Below are 16,110 nucleotides of genomic sequence, written 5' to 3'. Positions count from 1 at the left end.
CAGGTGTGTGCCACCATGCCCAGCTAATTTTTGTATTTTAGCAGAGATGGGGTTTCACCATGTTGGCCAGGATGGTCTCGATCTCTTGACCTTGTGATTCGCCAGCCTCCCAAAGTGCTGGGATTACAGACGTGAGCCACCGTGCCCGGCCCACAGTCCATATTCTTAAACAATACTCTTTTTTACTGTTCTATAACAGAAAAAAGAGATGAAGTGGTATACTATGACACTTACGAAAGCATGGAGGCCATGCTGGAGAAGGAAGAAATGGCAGCGTCTGCATACTTACAGAGAGAAGAGCTGCAGAAACTTCAGCAGAAAGCACGCCAGCTGGAAGCAAGACGTGGACGGGTTTCTGCCAAGAAATCCTACCTCAGAAATAAAAAGGTATTTAAATATTGCTTTTGTTCATTACTTAGTCTTTTATCCATATCTACTAATTTCATCTGTTTGGTCCTTAAAACTTGCCTATGTTTTAAAAAACTAAGTAAGCGCTATCTCTTGTCGGTGCTCGATATGTTTATAGTGCTTTGAAAATTGCCCTCTTAAACACACTGGAACAGCCAATAGTGATTTTCTCTTTACCTCCAGAAATACAGTGACTCTGCTAAAGGGCACGACTACAGGATCTCTGATAATGGGATCCCTGGCTCCCTTTTTATTTAAGGAAGCCCAGTAATGTTTTACAAGTCCTGCTTCTGACCGTAGTCTTAAAGGAATTTTATAGATATTTATTTATTTAACTTTGATTACATTTCAAAATGTTTGATTCTTGATATTTGGAATGATTCATTTTGTGGAAATGTGATTCTTCCTATGTCTTAGAAAATGTTTTGCACTCTAGTACAGGTGTTAACTATTGTGGAGCTGTTTCTAGTCACTGTATGTGTGGAGTTGAAATCTGTAACTAGCTCAGCAACCTAGACCAAACTGAAGACTGTGTGGTACTGATTTACTTTAAGCTCAGGTATTATGAAAGTATGTCATGTTCTCTGAGAACCCACCTTCCTGCTCTTCACCATATTCCAAGGCTACCTCTTCCTCATTTCACAGAAAATCAAAAGACCTTTGCTTTTTGAAATAGATAGTTCTTGCACATTAAAGAAACTCAGGCAGACATGTCTCCACAGTAAGTCAAGAACCCAGGACCTTCTGTCACTTTGTCCATCAACAGAACAGTTACCTTAGCATCCAGAGCCATGACTTTCACATAATTATGTGCCTTTGCTATTTCCCCATGACGGTAGTAATTGAAACCGACTGCTGTTTCAGCCCTGGTTATGAGCTTCATTTCATGTTCCAGTCTGCATCAACCAGGTAAACATTCAGGCCAGGCGTGGTGGCTCATACCTGTAATCCCAGCACTTTGGGAGGCCGAGGTAGCTACATCATCTGAGATCAGGAGTTTGAGACCAGCCTGGCCAACATGGTGAAACCCTGTCTCTCCTATAAATACAAAAAGTTAGCTGTGCCTGGTGGCACATGCCTATAATCCCAGCTACACGGGAGGCTGAGGCAAGAGAATCGCTTGAACCTAGGAGTGGAGGTTGTAGTAAGCTGAGATGGTTCCTTGAACTCCAGCCTGGGCAACAGGAGTGAAACTCTGTCTCCAAAAAAAAAAAAAAGCCATTGCAGTGATTTCAGCAGGTCATATAGAACAGTTTTAGGGGAGAATGAAAAGTAAACAAGATTTCAGAAGAGTACACTTTTTAGAAATATTAGAAAAGAGTATTTTATCTATTACTTTTAGGTGTATAATGCAGGACTTTTGAGACTAGTCGGAATTTGCAAACTTGCAAGCTTTTGAAAATTCTGTGCAATTCAGACTTAATTGAAAGTCTGATTTCTTTACTTTTCTTTTCTTTTCTTTTCTTTCTTTCTTTCTTTCTTTTTTTTTTTTTTTTTTTGAGATGGAGTCTCGCTCTGTAGCCCAGGCTGGAGTGCAGTGGCGCAATCTTGGCTCACTGCAGCCTCCACCTCCTGGGTCCTGGTTCAAGCAGTTCTCCTACCTCAGCCTCCCAAGTAGCTGGGATTATAGGCAAGAGCCACCATGCCTAGCTAATTTTTGAATTTTTTGGTAGAGACTGGGTTTCACCATGTTGGCCAGTCTGGTCTTGAATGCCCGGCCCCCTTGATCCACCCGCCTAAGCCTCCCAAAGTGCTGGGATTACAGGTGTGAACCACTGCACCCAGCTGTCTGATTTCATTTTAATTCAACAGTATGCTAGGTACATTGTTAGACTTAGGATACAAAGTTGAGCAAGGCATAGTCCCTGCTCCTCCCAGTCTTGTGGAGAAGGTAAACCAGGTGAAGAACAGATGAGTGTTCTGCCAGCCAATAACAGAGCAAAAGCAGGGAGTGACGAAAGTCACCTCTGAAGAGATGACATTTGCACTGACTTCTAACATCTGAATCGAAATTGGCCAGATTGATGGTGTTGGGGTAATTACAACAGGACAGAATAGTGCATAGCAAAGACCCTGAAGCAGAAAACAGCATGGTTTGTCAGGGCATTTTACATTGTAAGACATGCTGCAGGGCCAGGACCAGGTTATAGGAAATCTTACATACCACATTAACAAGCCTGAGCTTTGTCTGAAGGTAGTGTAAGTTAAACAGAGGGATAATATGAACAGATTTACATTTTAGCAAGATAAAACAGCATGAAAAATAGGGTAGAGGGAGAAGAGACGGAAAGGTTCTGATTGGAAGATGTTATTATCTTCTACCTCAATATGGTTGAGAAGTTAAGACTATGAAATAAGTGAGTGGCTGTGCAGGGTAAGAGATGGACAAATCTTGAACTGTCTAGATTTCCAAAAGTAGAAAGTTAGTAGGATTTAGTGATGTGGTGAAGGAGGGAGGAAGAGCCATTCTCTATCAGCTCTCCGGTTTTTGGATTGGGCGTTGGGGTAGACGGTGGTGTCACCAACCGAGATGGAAAACCCAGAAGAAGAGCATATATGGGTGGGAGGTGATGAGCTGTTTTAGACTTGCATATAATAGGCCTTGGGCATCTAGGTAGAGATGGCTGTGAGACAGTTGGGCACCTGGGTCTTGTAATATGAGAGTGTATGAGATGGTCTCAGAACATACTGAGCAGGTGATTTTTTAACATTTTATTTATTTTTTATAGAGACAGAGGCTTGCTGTGTTACCTGGCTGGTCTCAAACTCCTGAGCTCAAGCAATCCTTGGCCTCCCAAAGTGCTAGGATTGCAGGTGTGAGCCACTGTACCTGGCCTGAGGAGGGTGTTCTTAGGAATAATGGGGTGGAAGTGGTGGCAGGCTGTTAGGAAAGAGAAAGAGAAGGTAGTGGAGCAGGGTAGATACATAGTTTGAGGAGGAAAAACCTTCATTATATTTAATATTTCTAATTCAGGAAGCAAAACATTCTTGACTAGGGGTGAGGAGGAAGCATTGTAAAGGGCACAGGTTATGAAAGACTGAGCCACTGTAATGTAACATGAGGAGAAGGGCTCTAAGGAAGAACACTGGGGAACATTTGAGAGTGTGCAGAAGAAAGGGATCAAAGAGAGTAATCGAAGTTGGAAGAAGCAGGAGAGCTTGAAGTCTCAAAAGTGAAGATGATGATTCCACACAACAGGGTGGTCAGCAGGCTCAGGTGCTCCAGAAACGTAAAGGGAGAAAAAAATTACATCCAGTATTGGGAGACCATTGGGGCCTTATGTTGAGAATTTCGAGGAATGTTGGGGGCAAGAAGTACATCTCAGTAGTCTGAGGAGGGAGTGCAGCAGAGGTCTAGAGCAGTGACTGATGGAATAGCAGAGGAAACTATACAGGTGAGGTGTGAAGAGGAGCAACTTGGTGGCCACAGCCCACAGAGCAGTATACTCTTCTAACAGCATTAAGAGCCTTACTCAGGCTAAACTTAATACTAGTTTAATATCAGCTCTTCCGTCTTTGGTAAGTGTTAGCTCATATCAATTTAATCAGTGTTCTGCAGTCTTCATTTCTATGTTAATCTAAATCTGAAGTAGGGAAACCCAGCCCCAGAGAATCTCTCCATTTACATTTATGTGCCTGTACCCCACGCCCAGCAACTGAGGTGGCAGAACTGCAGAGGGAAGGAGGAGTGAAATAAGGAAGGGTGGTGAAAAGATAGGAAACGAGAAACACTAAGTCCTACAAAGAAAGCTACTGAGAAGATCAAATATACAAGGGAAAAAAATGCCTCCCTATGTAACACTATCCTATATTCCCTTATTTACATATCAACATGCCCAAGGTCACTAGCTTCTTGGTTTTTCTCACTCATAGTAAGATTGCATACACAGTTCATGTCCTGCCTCACCCCTCAAAAAAGTGGAGATAGGTGGTCTCTGGATGTGCTGGTGAAGTCAGTGTATCTTTGTGATTAACCATTTCAAGAAGAGTAACAGTAAAAAACAGTTTTCTTTGTTTTTTATCTTTAATTCTCCCAGTAGTCAAATGAAATTCAGAGATCTCAGAAAATTAGAATCATTTTCATACTTCCTCTGTTGGCAAAACCAGACCTGCGCTAACATGAAGTTATTTATTATTCCTCACTTTGACAATTCATTTCACTGCAAAAATACTATTATTAATTATGGGATATAGTTTCAGATCTTGCTTAAGTTATTAGGGTATATATGGTATATACAACTTAACCACCATTCTCTCTATCAAAAAACTTTTAATTTGAAAACACGTCTGACCTCTGTTCTAGAAAAGGGATTGTGGACCTCTATCCTCATTTATAAGCAAAGGAACCAACACTTCTAATAGTGACATAAATCACCTAAGGAAAAGCAGCTAATATGAGGCAGGGATAGGATTCTGTCCAAGGTCTGTGACACTCAGAGACCTGAGTTACTGTATCACCAAATCATGATGCAGCTTAACACGGCCTTTGTTTTCTCCATTGCACTCGATAGATTCTTGCTAGGCAATAGAACAAACCAGAGTGGGTAAAGAACTGATGTAAAAAATTACATTTTGCTTTAAAATAGTTTACTGACTTCAAAAGGTTATTGTTTCACTTTATCTGATCATTTTAGGCTGGGCATGGTGGCTCGCGCCTGTAATGCAGGACTTAGTGGGAGGACCAGGTGGGTGGATCACTTGAGGTCAGGAGTTCAAGACCAGCCTGGCCAACATGGTGAAATCCCTTTTCTACTAAAACAGAAATTAGCCAGGCGTGAGGGCACGCACCTGTAATCCCAGCTACTTGGGAGGCTGAGGTGGGAGAATCGCTTGAACCTGGCAGGTGAAGGTTGTAGTAAGCCAGAGATTGTGCCACTGCACTTCAGCCTGGACAACAGAGTGAGACTCCATCTAAAAAAAAAAAAAAGTGATCATTTTAGTATAGTTTAGTATAGCTTTGGAATGCTGGAGACTAACCCTTTCATCTGGAGAACTTCTCAAAATAGTTACATTAGGAAGGACAAAGGGTAAATGAAGATTTAGCTTGGTGCTGCTAAAAAGTTGTCAGAATATGATACATTATTTTGTAAAGAAGCATATATCATAGTTATTGTAAAAATCCTGTTTTATATTGTGATTGGAAAATACATGCTTTTTATATAGTTTCTAAATAATTTTGATAATTTTGACTTTCTAGTCTTCTGGGTTTCTTGCAGCTCTTATGTCTGTGACGAAAAGATTCAGATCCCATATTGTTTAAGCCAGTCTGGACAAAAAATCATGGCTTTAACTTGTTGTCAGAGAGAGCTTAAGAATACATATTTTATATAAATAAATACTTCTTTTTTGCCTAGACATGTTTAAAGAGTATAGTGAAGCCAGGTGCCATGACTCATGCCTGTAATCCCTTCAATTCAGGAGGCTGAGGCGGGGGATTACTTGAGGCCAGGAGTTCAAGACCAATCTGGGCAACATAGTAAGACCCTGTCTCTTAGAAAAAGTGTAATGAGACTTGGAATCTTCTGGACGCAGACTTCCGATCTGAAAGTGACCTTTCAGGACAACCCCCTTCAGTCTACCTTGCCCATCTCTCTCTTCCTTCAAAAAAGAGAAATCAGGAGGTCTGTAGAAGTTCATAGTTTAATAAAGGAGTCTTTTTTGTAAATTCCTGATTACTTGGCTTATACAGCTTCAGTAGTCCAGATAAGAAACAAGAGGTGGTCAATGTGGTACTTTGTTCTGTAGGTGGTATATATTAAGATCAAAATTTATCAAATAAACTTTGGTGTGGTGTTCAGAGTCTTTGAAGTTTCACTTGTATTAAAACACCTTTTATGTATTTATAGGAAATATGTATTGCAAAACACAATGAAAAAATCCAACAGCGCACTCGGATTGAAGATGAATATAGAACCCATCACACAGTACAACTAGTAAGTTTGGACTCGAAGATTTCGAACAAAACTTTATTTTTTACATGTTTTAGAATGGATAAAATCTGTAGAGAACCATACAAAACTTATAACTGAAAATTAACATAGTTCACTTTATATAATGAGCAGTTTTTAGGCACATTTGATTGGAGAGGACAGAGTTCCTATATCCTCAACCGACACTCGACACTCGTAGCCTCTCCTACCTTCAACATCTCATATACTCCTGTCCCCACACTTGATAGCCTTTCCACTGTCGACATACCCCAGAGTGGCCTATTTGTTAAAATCAGTGAAACACTGACACTCCCCAAAGTCTGTTGATTACATTAGGGTTCTTAGTCTTTTGTGTTCTATTGATTTTAACAGTCTATAATGACATGGATCTGCTATTATAGTTTCATATGGAATAATTTCACTTCCCCCAAAATATCTTTATCCACTACTTATCCGTCCCTCTTCCCAAGCCCCTGGCAAACACTGATCTTATAGTCTTCATAGTTTTGTCTTTCCAATGTGTAGTTGGAATGATACAGTATGTAAGCTATTTGGTTGGCTTCTTTAACTTAGTAATGTAGATTTAAGGTTGCTCCATGTCTTCATGGCTTGATAGCTCTTTTTAGCATCATATAATGTTCCATTGTATGGATGGCCCACAGTTTGTTTATCCATGCGCCTGTTAAAGGACATCGTGGTTGCTTCTAAGCTTTGATAGCAATGAATAAAGCTGCTATAAACATCCATGCAGGGCCTTTTGTGCATGTAAATTTCAGCTAATTTGGGTAAGTAACAAGGGGCATGAGTGCTGGAGAGAGAGTATGGTAAGGTTGTATTTGGTTTTGTGAGAAACTGCAGAACTGTCTTCCATAGTGGCCGTTCTATTTTGAGCTCCTACCAGCAATGAATGAGAGTTAAGGTTTTTCCACATCCTCTAGCATTTTGCTGTTGCCCCATTTTTGATTTTTAGCCATTCTGTCAGGGGTATAGTGGTATTTGTGTGTGTGTGTCAGGGGTATAGTGGGGTGTGTGTGTCTGTCTGTCTGTCTGTCTGTCTGTCTACAGGCATGGACTACTGTGCCTGGCTTTCATTGTTGTTTTAATTTGCAAATTTCTAATGCATGTTGTGTATATATGTACACACATAGACAGAAAGAGCGCATCTGTTCAAATGCTTACCTCTCTCCTTATATCTCTAGTAAGCTGTCTGTTCAGATCTTTGCTCTTTTTTTTCTTTTCTTTTTTTGAGATGGATTCTCTTTCTGTCACCAAGGCTGGAGTGCAGTGGCACAATGTTGGCTCACTGCAACCTCCACCTCCCGGGTTCAAGCAGTTCTCCTGAAGAGCCTCCCTAGTAGCTGGGACTACAGACGTGCATCACTACGCCCAGCTAATTTTTGTATTTTTAGCAAAGATGGGGTTTGACCATGTTGGCCAGGCTGGTCCTGACCTCAAGTAATCTGCCCTCCTTGGCCTCTCAAAGTGCTGGGATTATAGGCCTGAGCCACCATGCCCAGCCTTTTTGCCCATTTTTAAATTGGATTTTTGTTTTCTTATTGTTGAGCTTTAGGAGTTTTTCATATATTTTGGCTTTATCAGATGTGTCCCCTTTTTTTGGCAAACATTTTCTCAGAATATGTGGCTTGTTTTCTCATTCTTTTGACAATGTCTGTTGAAGAACAGAAGTGTTTACTTTTAACAAAGTCCGATTTACCAGTACCTTCTTTCATGGTTCATGCCTTCGGTGTTATATCTAAAAAGTCATTGCCAGTCCCAAAATCAGCTAGGTCTGAGCCTATGTTATCTTCTAGAAGTTTTATAGTTTTGTGTTTTATATTTAAGTCTGTGATCCATTTTGAGTTAATTTTTGTGAAAGGGTATAAGGTTTGTGTCTAGATTTCTTTTTCTTTTCTTTTTTTTTTTTTGGCATATGGACTTCCTGTTATTCCGACACCATTTCTTTAAAAGACTATCCTTTCTCCATTGAATTGTCTTTGTTCCTTTGTCAAAGATCAAATGATTCTGTCTCTTCAGTCTATTTTTGGGTGTCCTATTTTGTTTCGTTGATCTAGGTCTTTTGCCTCTCCGTATAAGCTTTAGAATCAGCCGTCAGTAGCCACAAAAAAATTGCTGGGATTTTGATTGGGACAGTTGAATTTATAAGTCAGGTAGTGATGACCTAATATTTTTATTTTATTTTATTTTAAAATACTTCTTTTAGTTTTTTTGCTTTTTTTGTTTTTATTTTTTATTATATTATCTCCACAGCCTTCTCCTACACCTAACATCTTAACAATATTGAATCTTCCTATCCACAAAGAATACTTTTCATCTATTTAATTCTTTGATTTCTTTCATTAGTGTTTTATAATTTTCCTCATAAAGATATATACCTTTTGTAAGATTGATACTTAAGATAGCTAAGTATTTCTTCTTCTTTGTGGGGGTGGTGGTAATATACTCCCACAAAGAGAACTCCAGTTGTTCATTGCTGGTGTATTATAAAACAATTGACTTTTATAAATCAAGCTTTTTATTTTATAATCTAGATTTTTTTGTCAGTTTTCTTTCAGATTTTCTATATTTGCCTGCAAAGACAGTTATATTTCTTCCTTCCCAATCTGCATAGCTTTTATTTCTCTTTCTTACTGCATTAGCTAGGACTTCAGTATAATGTTGAAAAGGAGTGGTAAGGGGGACATCTTTGTCTTGTTCCTGATCTTAGCAAGAAAGCTCTAGTTTCTCACCAGTAAGTGTGATATTACCTGTAGGTTTTGGGATAGATGTTCTTTATCAAGTAGAGGAAGTCCCTGCTCTTTTCCAGGTTTGCTGAGAATATTAGTTCACTTCGTATAAAATTACATTAGAAACTTTCTTCTACTCTCAGTATTGCTATGCCTCATCCCAACTACAATATATTATCCTGATAGTCATCTGTACAGACCTGACTTAAATTAGTTAACACCAGTAATTTCTACTTAAATATCAGAAATGCCAACATGACCATATCTATGTATTTGATTATTTTAAAAATTTTCTTTCTTTAGCATCATACTAAAGGCCAAAGGGCTTAAATTTGTCTGCATTACTCCGTAAGCTCATTCTGGCACATTCTTAGCTAACGCCACCCCTTACTCTTCATTTTAAAAACATAAAATTAGCCAAACTACCCAGAAACTGTAAGATTACCTTTCTCCTAGAACCTAGAAATAGCAAATTAATTAATGTACTTTTATTTTTCATTACTATTTCTGTGGGTCAGAAACTGCTTTGTAAGATCAGTCAGGAGCCAACATGACAGTGAGGTGAGTAAGGTGCTTCCTGCTATCACCATTTGTACTTGCATTATCAGTTTGGTTATGAAGGTTCCACACTTCCAATTTTTTTTTTTTTTTTTTTAATAAAACATAAGATTTTGGTGGAGGGGAATAACTAATTAGTTTTTAGAATGAATGTGCGTATCAGATCTTTTTCCCAGATCTATTTTTGGGGCAACAGGGGTAAAAATTAGTAAATCAGTTCTTTTTGTTTTCCTTGTTTTTGAGATGGAGTGTCACTCTGTTGCCCAGGCTGAAATGAAGTGGCTTCATCTCTGCTCACTATAACCCCTGCCTCCCAGGTTCAAGCCATTCTCCTTCCTCAGCCTCCTGTGTAGCTGGGACTACAGGCACATGCCACCACACACGGCTGATTTTTGTATTTTTAGTAGATGAAGTTTCACCATGTTGGCCAGGCTGGTGTTGAACTCCCGCCCTCAAGTTATCCATCCGCCTTGCCCTCCCAAAGTGCTGAGATTACAAGTGTGAACCACCATGCCCGTCCAATAAATTGATTCTTGAGGGAATCCCAAAGATAAATGTCATTTGCCTTAGAATTTTGTCCAATAACTTTGGTTGGAATATATAATTGTCAGTGAATGAATCCGTTAAATAACTAGTCATCTTTAACACATACAAGTAAAACATAATGAAAGTTAGCTTAGATCAAAATAGATAATTGTTTTTCAAATTACAGATTCTGACCAGGCATGGTGGCTCATGCCTATAATTCCAGCACTTTGGGAAGCCAAGGCAGGCGATTCACAAGGTCCGGAGATGGAGACCATCCTGGATAACACAGTTAAACTCTGTTGCTACTAAAAATACAAAAAATTAGCAGGGCGTCGTGGCACACACCTTTAGTCCCAGCTACTCGGGAGGCTGAGGCAGGAGAATCACTTGAACCCACAAGGTGGAGATCAAATAAGTGAGCCAAGATTGCGCCACTGCACCCCAGCCTGGGCAACAGAGCAAGACTCCATCAATCAATCAGTCAGTCAGTCAATCAGCATTCTTAAATATTCTTAGGTGTTAACCTTATTGCAACAGTTTCCCATGGGATATGAGACTAAGGAAGTTTATTTTAATATTTGACAGTAAACTCTCTAAAACAAAAATGTGAGGATTACTTATTACTAATACTATTTTAAATTGTTATTAGCTCAGAGACAAATGGAATATGAGAAGTCAGTTTTCCCCTTTAAAAAATGTACTCTTGTTTATTATAGGCACACTTATAACGCTAGGCTTTCACTTCAAGAAAACATACATACATGAGTGGCAATTCCTCAAGGATCTAGAAGTAGAAATTCCATTCGACCCAGCAATCCCATTACTGGGTATATACCCAAAGGAGTATAAATCGTTTTATATTATAAAGACACATGCACACGTATGTTTGTGTGGCACTGTTTACAATAGCAAAGACCTGGCACCAACCCAGATGCCCATTAGTGATAGACTGGAAAAGAAAATGAGGCACATCTACACCATGGAGTACTATGCAGCCATAAAAAACAACAAGTTTGTGTCCTTTGTAGAGACTTGGATGAATCTGGAAACCATCATTCTCAGCAAACTGACACAAGAACAGAAAATCAAACACCACATGTTTTCACTTATAGGCAAGTGATGAACAATGAGAACACTTGGGCACAGGGAAAGGAACAACACTCACAGGGCTAGGTTGGGGGCAGCGGGGGTGGAGGGTGGAGGGTGGAGGGGAGGGGAGGGGAGGGGAGGGGAGGGATAACACAGGAGAAATGCCTGATATAGGCGACGGTGGTGGGTGGTGGGTGGGGGTGAGGGGAATGGAGACAGCAAACCACCATGGCATGTATGTACCTATGTAACAATCCTGCAGGATGCAGGATGTGCACATGTACCCCAGAGCCCAAAGTACAATAAGATAATACTAATAAAAAGATTTCTCAAAACAAGAAAACATACATGGTGGCTCACGCCTATAATCCTAGCCTTTGGGAGGCCAAGACAAGAGGATCACTTGAGCCCAGGAGTTCGAGACCAGGCTGACCCTGTCTCTATAAAAAAATTTAAAAAATGGCGTGGTGGTGTATGCTTGTCTCAGCTATAAGCATATGCAACATACAGGGAGGGTAATGCCTCTCTTTGGGCACATGCTAACTTATTTCAGGTTCTTAGAGCCCTTTTGAATTGTGTTCCTGTATGGTGTGCCTTTGCATCTTTATGTATATTACTAAACTGCATTTTATTCAGAATAATTAGCCTACCACACATCTCCTCCCCTACCCCCCCTCCCTTTTTTTGGTAGAGATAGTCTCACTGTGTTGCTCAGGCTGGTCTTGAACTCCTGGCCTCAAGCAGTCCTCCTGCCTCAGCCTCCCAAAGTGCTGGGATTACAGGCATGAGCCTGTAACTACACTTGGCTTTATTTTCCAGTTTCATATTGTCTCCCTGCCACCCTTACCTTCGTGCTCATACTTTCTTCTTAGGGTTTATGATATAATCATCCAACTCAAATGCAGCGTTCTTTATGGAAAATCTGGTGGGGAAGAGGTGAGAAATGATAGAAGAATAGACTAGGGGGTTGGATTTGAAAAGCACAGGAGAACAATGGAAGAGTGGTTAATTTCCATTTGAAATTATGTGGTCCTCTGGGAGGTAGCTGTAGTTTTTTAAAACAAAGCCAGAAAATAAACAACCCATTTACCTATGTAAAAAGCCTTTTCATTTATTTAACTAAAATTAATTTTACCAAATGAGATTTTATTATACAGCTTTTAGATGATTCAACTCTATGGGAAAAACTAAAAATTTGTTTAGATAACTGCCAACTATAAGGTGTGATATTAAACCAGATGATTCACGGATAATACTTCCTTGAAGTATAATTTTCTAACTGCTGGTTATATTGTTTGAATAATATACAGTATCTAAATTACTGACCAAGTGGTTGCTTGTTTTTTTTTTTTTTGGAGACAGAGTCTCAGCTTGGAGTACAGTGGCACGATCTTAGCTAACTAATGGCAACCTCTGCCTCCCAGGTTCAAGTGATTCTTCTGCCTCAGCCTCCCAGATAGCTGGGATTAGAGGTGTGCGCCACCATGGCTGACCAATTTTTGTATTTTGGGTAGAGACAGGGTTTCACCATGTTGGCCTGGCTGGTCTCGAACTCCTAACCTGAGGTGATCCAGCCACCTCGGCTTCCCAGAGTGCTAGGATTACAGGTGTGAATCACTGTGCCTGGCTGGTTGCTGATTTTATTTTTATAGTCATCTACATTTAAGTTTTTACACCAGAAGTATTTTACACTAAAATTATGTATTAAAAATATTTCATGTTTCATGCTATAAAAATTTTTGTTCAGCGAATCTTCCCCTTGGGTCCATATTGGGATAACTTCTTATCTTTTTTCCTATTAAATGATAAAAATTGGGACACAACGTAACAGAATTATTATTAATTTTTTACCAGAAGAGAGAAAAATTACGTGATGAAGAAGAAAGAAAAAGTGCCTGGGTTAGCCAAGAGAGACAGAGAACACTGGATAGACTTCGAACATTTAAACAGGTATTAAAAGTAATGGTCCGTTTATTGTTTTACATTGTTTTTAAAACAGAGCTACATATACACCCGTAGGATTTCTTTGTGTGAGGAAAAACTTGGTTTTCCCTTATTTATAAACTATTATAACCATGGCAGTCCTTTTAAAAATTGTTTTGATGGCATGGCTCCCTTTCTTCTGGTTGTTTTCTGAATTAGTATTCTTGTGACCTTTGACCCACAGCTTCAGTTGTGTAAGAGGAATGATCAGGGCTTCTGGGAAACCTAGATGCCTCTTGAGTTTAAAAAATTAGTTAAATCACAACTAACTATCCAGCTCAAGCATCATCTTGTTATTTATTCCACATACATCAACCTGTGGTGGTAATACATAATGACCATTGGCAGAATTAAAAGGGGGAACAGCACATTTGATAAATGCTTCAGCATTTCTCTTGCCAGGGTAGCCCATGATTGCACACCGATACCCCAGTTTTCAAACATCTCCTCAGAACTATGCTGAAGCATCACAGTTCTCATTTTTAAAGTACTTTGGAGCCTTACTTCAGTTGTGCATCCTGAAGGATCACCATATAAGTGTAGGCTTTTGAACAAGTGTTACAGCGGAAAAAAGAGGTGGGGCAGGGGATAAGCCTTGTTATGAACTAAATGTGGCTTACGCCTGTAATCCTAGCACTTTAGGAGTCTGAGACAGGTAGATTGCTTGAACTGGGGATTTCAAGACCAGCCTGGGCAACATGGTGAAACCCCATCTCTACACAGATTAGCCTGGCGTGGTGGTACATGACTGTGGTTCCAGCTATTTAGGTGGCTGAAGTGAGAGGATCACCTGAGCCAGGGAGGTTGACGCTGCAGTGAACTGTTATTGCACCACTGCACTCTAGCCGGGGCAGAGAGAGAAACCCCCTCTAAAAAAAAAAAAAAAAAAGTTTTATCGTGGTAAAACATGTAAAATTATAAAATGAGAGTTCTACCAGTAAGTACTTAAAAAAATGTAATTCTTCTTCATTCTGTTATAAAATGGATTATTAGTTGTTTTAGCTTTTTAAAAATGCCAAGTAACCTGCTAAAGAATGTTTTAATTTTCTCATTCGTGTGCATTTGAAAACATAGGAGACTAGCTTCTTTTTACATACCAGTAGCATTTATACATTTGACTTGACATCATTTATATTTTGTATTTTACATGCTATTTGTTTTATACATTTAGTAGTTTTAGTCACTAAAAATCTTATCATAATTTTGAATATTTTACTTAATCGTGGATTTGATAAGCAAACAATAAATTCATAATTGTTTGAAAGTTATTAGGTACTTTTGGATTTTCTGTATAACTTTAAGGGTAAAATAACCAATGAGTTAACATGACATCTTTTTTTCTGAGATAGAGTCTCGCTCTGTCACCCAGGCTTGAGCGCAGTGGTGTGATCTCCGCTCACTGCAACCTCTGCCTCCTGGGTTCAAGTGATTCTCCTGCCTCAGCTTCCCGAGTAGCTGGGACTACAGTTATGTCCCAGCATGCTCAGCTATTTTTTGTATTTTTAGGAGAGATGGGGTTTGCCATGTTGGCCAGGCTGGTCTTGAACTCCTGACCTCAGGTGATCCACCTGCCTCGGCCTCCCAAATTGCTGGGATTACAGGTGTGAGCCACCATGCCTGGCCACAAAACATCTTTTATTTGAAAGAGAAAATAAATAGGCATGTACTCATAAATTGTTTTAATAACATTTAACCAGTTCCAATAACTTCTGATATTTTAGAGGTATCCTGGGCAAGTCATACTTAAATCAACCAGATTACGACTAGCTCATGCAAGAAGAAGAGGTGCAGCAAGTCCTGTTCCCCGAGAGGATCAGTGTGACTCTCTACCAAGTGTGCTACAGGTAGAAGAGAAAACTGAAGAGGTAGGAGAAGGAAGAGTCAAGAGTGGGCCGTCACAAACAACAGAACCCCAGAGCCTTGTACAACTTGAAGATACTTCATTAACACAACTTGAAAGCACTTCATTACCTCTCAGTGGTGTTACCTCTGAACTGCCTCCCCCTGTATCTCTTCCACTTTTGAATAACAACCTTGAACCATGTTCTGTAACCATAAGTCCACTCCCACCCCCTCTTCCTCCAACACCACCACCTCCTCCGCCTCCTCCCCTTCCCCCTCCACCACCACCTCTGCCTGTTGCTAAGGACAATGACCCAGAGACACTGGAGACAGATCTGCCTAGAAAGGAGGGGAATGAGAAGAGGATCCCAAAGTCAGCCAGTGCCCCCTCAGCACACCTCTTTGATAGCAGCCAGCTGGTCAGTGCACGGAAGAAGCTCAGAAAGACTGCTGAAGGTTTGCAGAGGAGGAGAGGTATGTCAAGATATTTTCATGGTCCATCTGTTGTATGACATCAGGCATAGCCAAAAAAACTATATATATTTTTTGACATTTCAAAGCTTAAACCATTTTATTTTTTAATATTATTTTGATAGTAAACAGGTTTTCAAAATCACACTAGAGGAGAATTCTTAGCAACCCACATCTACAAATGCGTGAAATACACAGAAATGTATACCTTCTTGAGCTGTTAGGCATGTTTTAAAAACAGATATTCTAAAGTTATACATACATGTTTGGTAATGTATAATAGATATGGCTTCTTTTGTGTTAGGGGAAAAAAATCTGATTTTAAACCTGAGTGTTTTTTTTTTTTAAAGTACTCATATCAGAAAGGGTAAGCACTCTTACCAGAAAGGGTAAGCTATCTGGTCAGGACTGTCACCAAAGGGATGACATTGGCAGGATTATGTAACATTTGTTCATACATTTGTTGAGGACTTTTGTATATTTGTATAAAGAAGCAAAGAAGAATAAGGAATAATCTGTTCAACTTACGTTGCACAGATAGATGTGTCTCAGGTTAC

At 39.7% G+C, this 16,110-nt stretch overlaps 1 protein-coding gene across 2 annotated transcripts in view; it reads left to right on the top strand.

Annotated features, from left to right (window-relative positions):
• Positions 1-16,110, top strand: part of JMY (junction mediating and regulatory protein, p53 cofactor) — a 100,410-nt gene that overhangs the window by 72,048 nt on the left and 12,252 nt on the right. Inside the window, exons 6-9 of one of the 2 annotated variants that reach the window (XM_032277410.1) lie at positions 200-387; positions 6,255-6,341; positions 13,112-13,207; positions 14,962-15,556. In XM_032277410.1, the coding sequence (XP_032133301.1) occupies positions 200-387; positions 6,255-6,341; positions 13,112-13,207; positions 14,962-15,556 (966 nt within the window). The remainder of the gene's footprint in view (positions 1-199; positions 388-6,254; positions 6,342-13,111; positions 13,208-14,961; positions 15,557-16,110) is intronic. The other variant, XM_032277421.1, reaches the window with a different exon arrangement.

The sequence above is a fragment of the Sapajus apella genome, unplaced genomic scaffold (assembly GCF_009761245.1).
Source record: "Sapajus apella isolate SASKATOON/1434 unplaced genomic scaffold, GSC_monkey_1.0 scaffold1, whole genome shotgun sequence".
Lineage (NCBI taxonomy): Eukaryota > Metazoa > Chordata > Mammalia > Primates > Cebidae > Sapajus > Sapajus apella.
The sequence above is the reverse complement of the archived record's forward strand: the minus strand, read 5'-3'. Positions and strand labels throughout refer to the sequence as shown.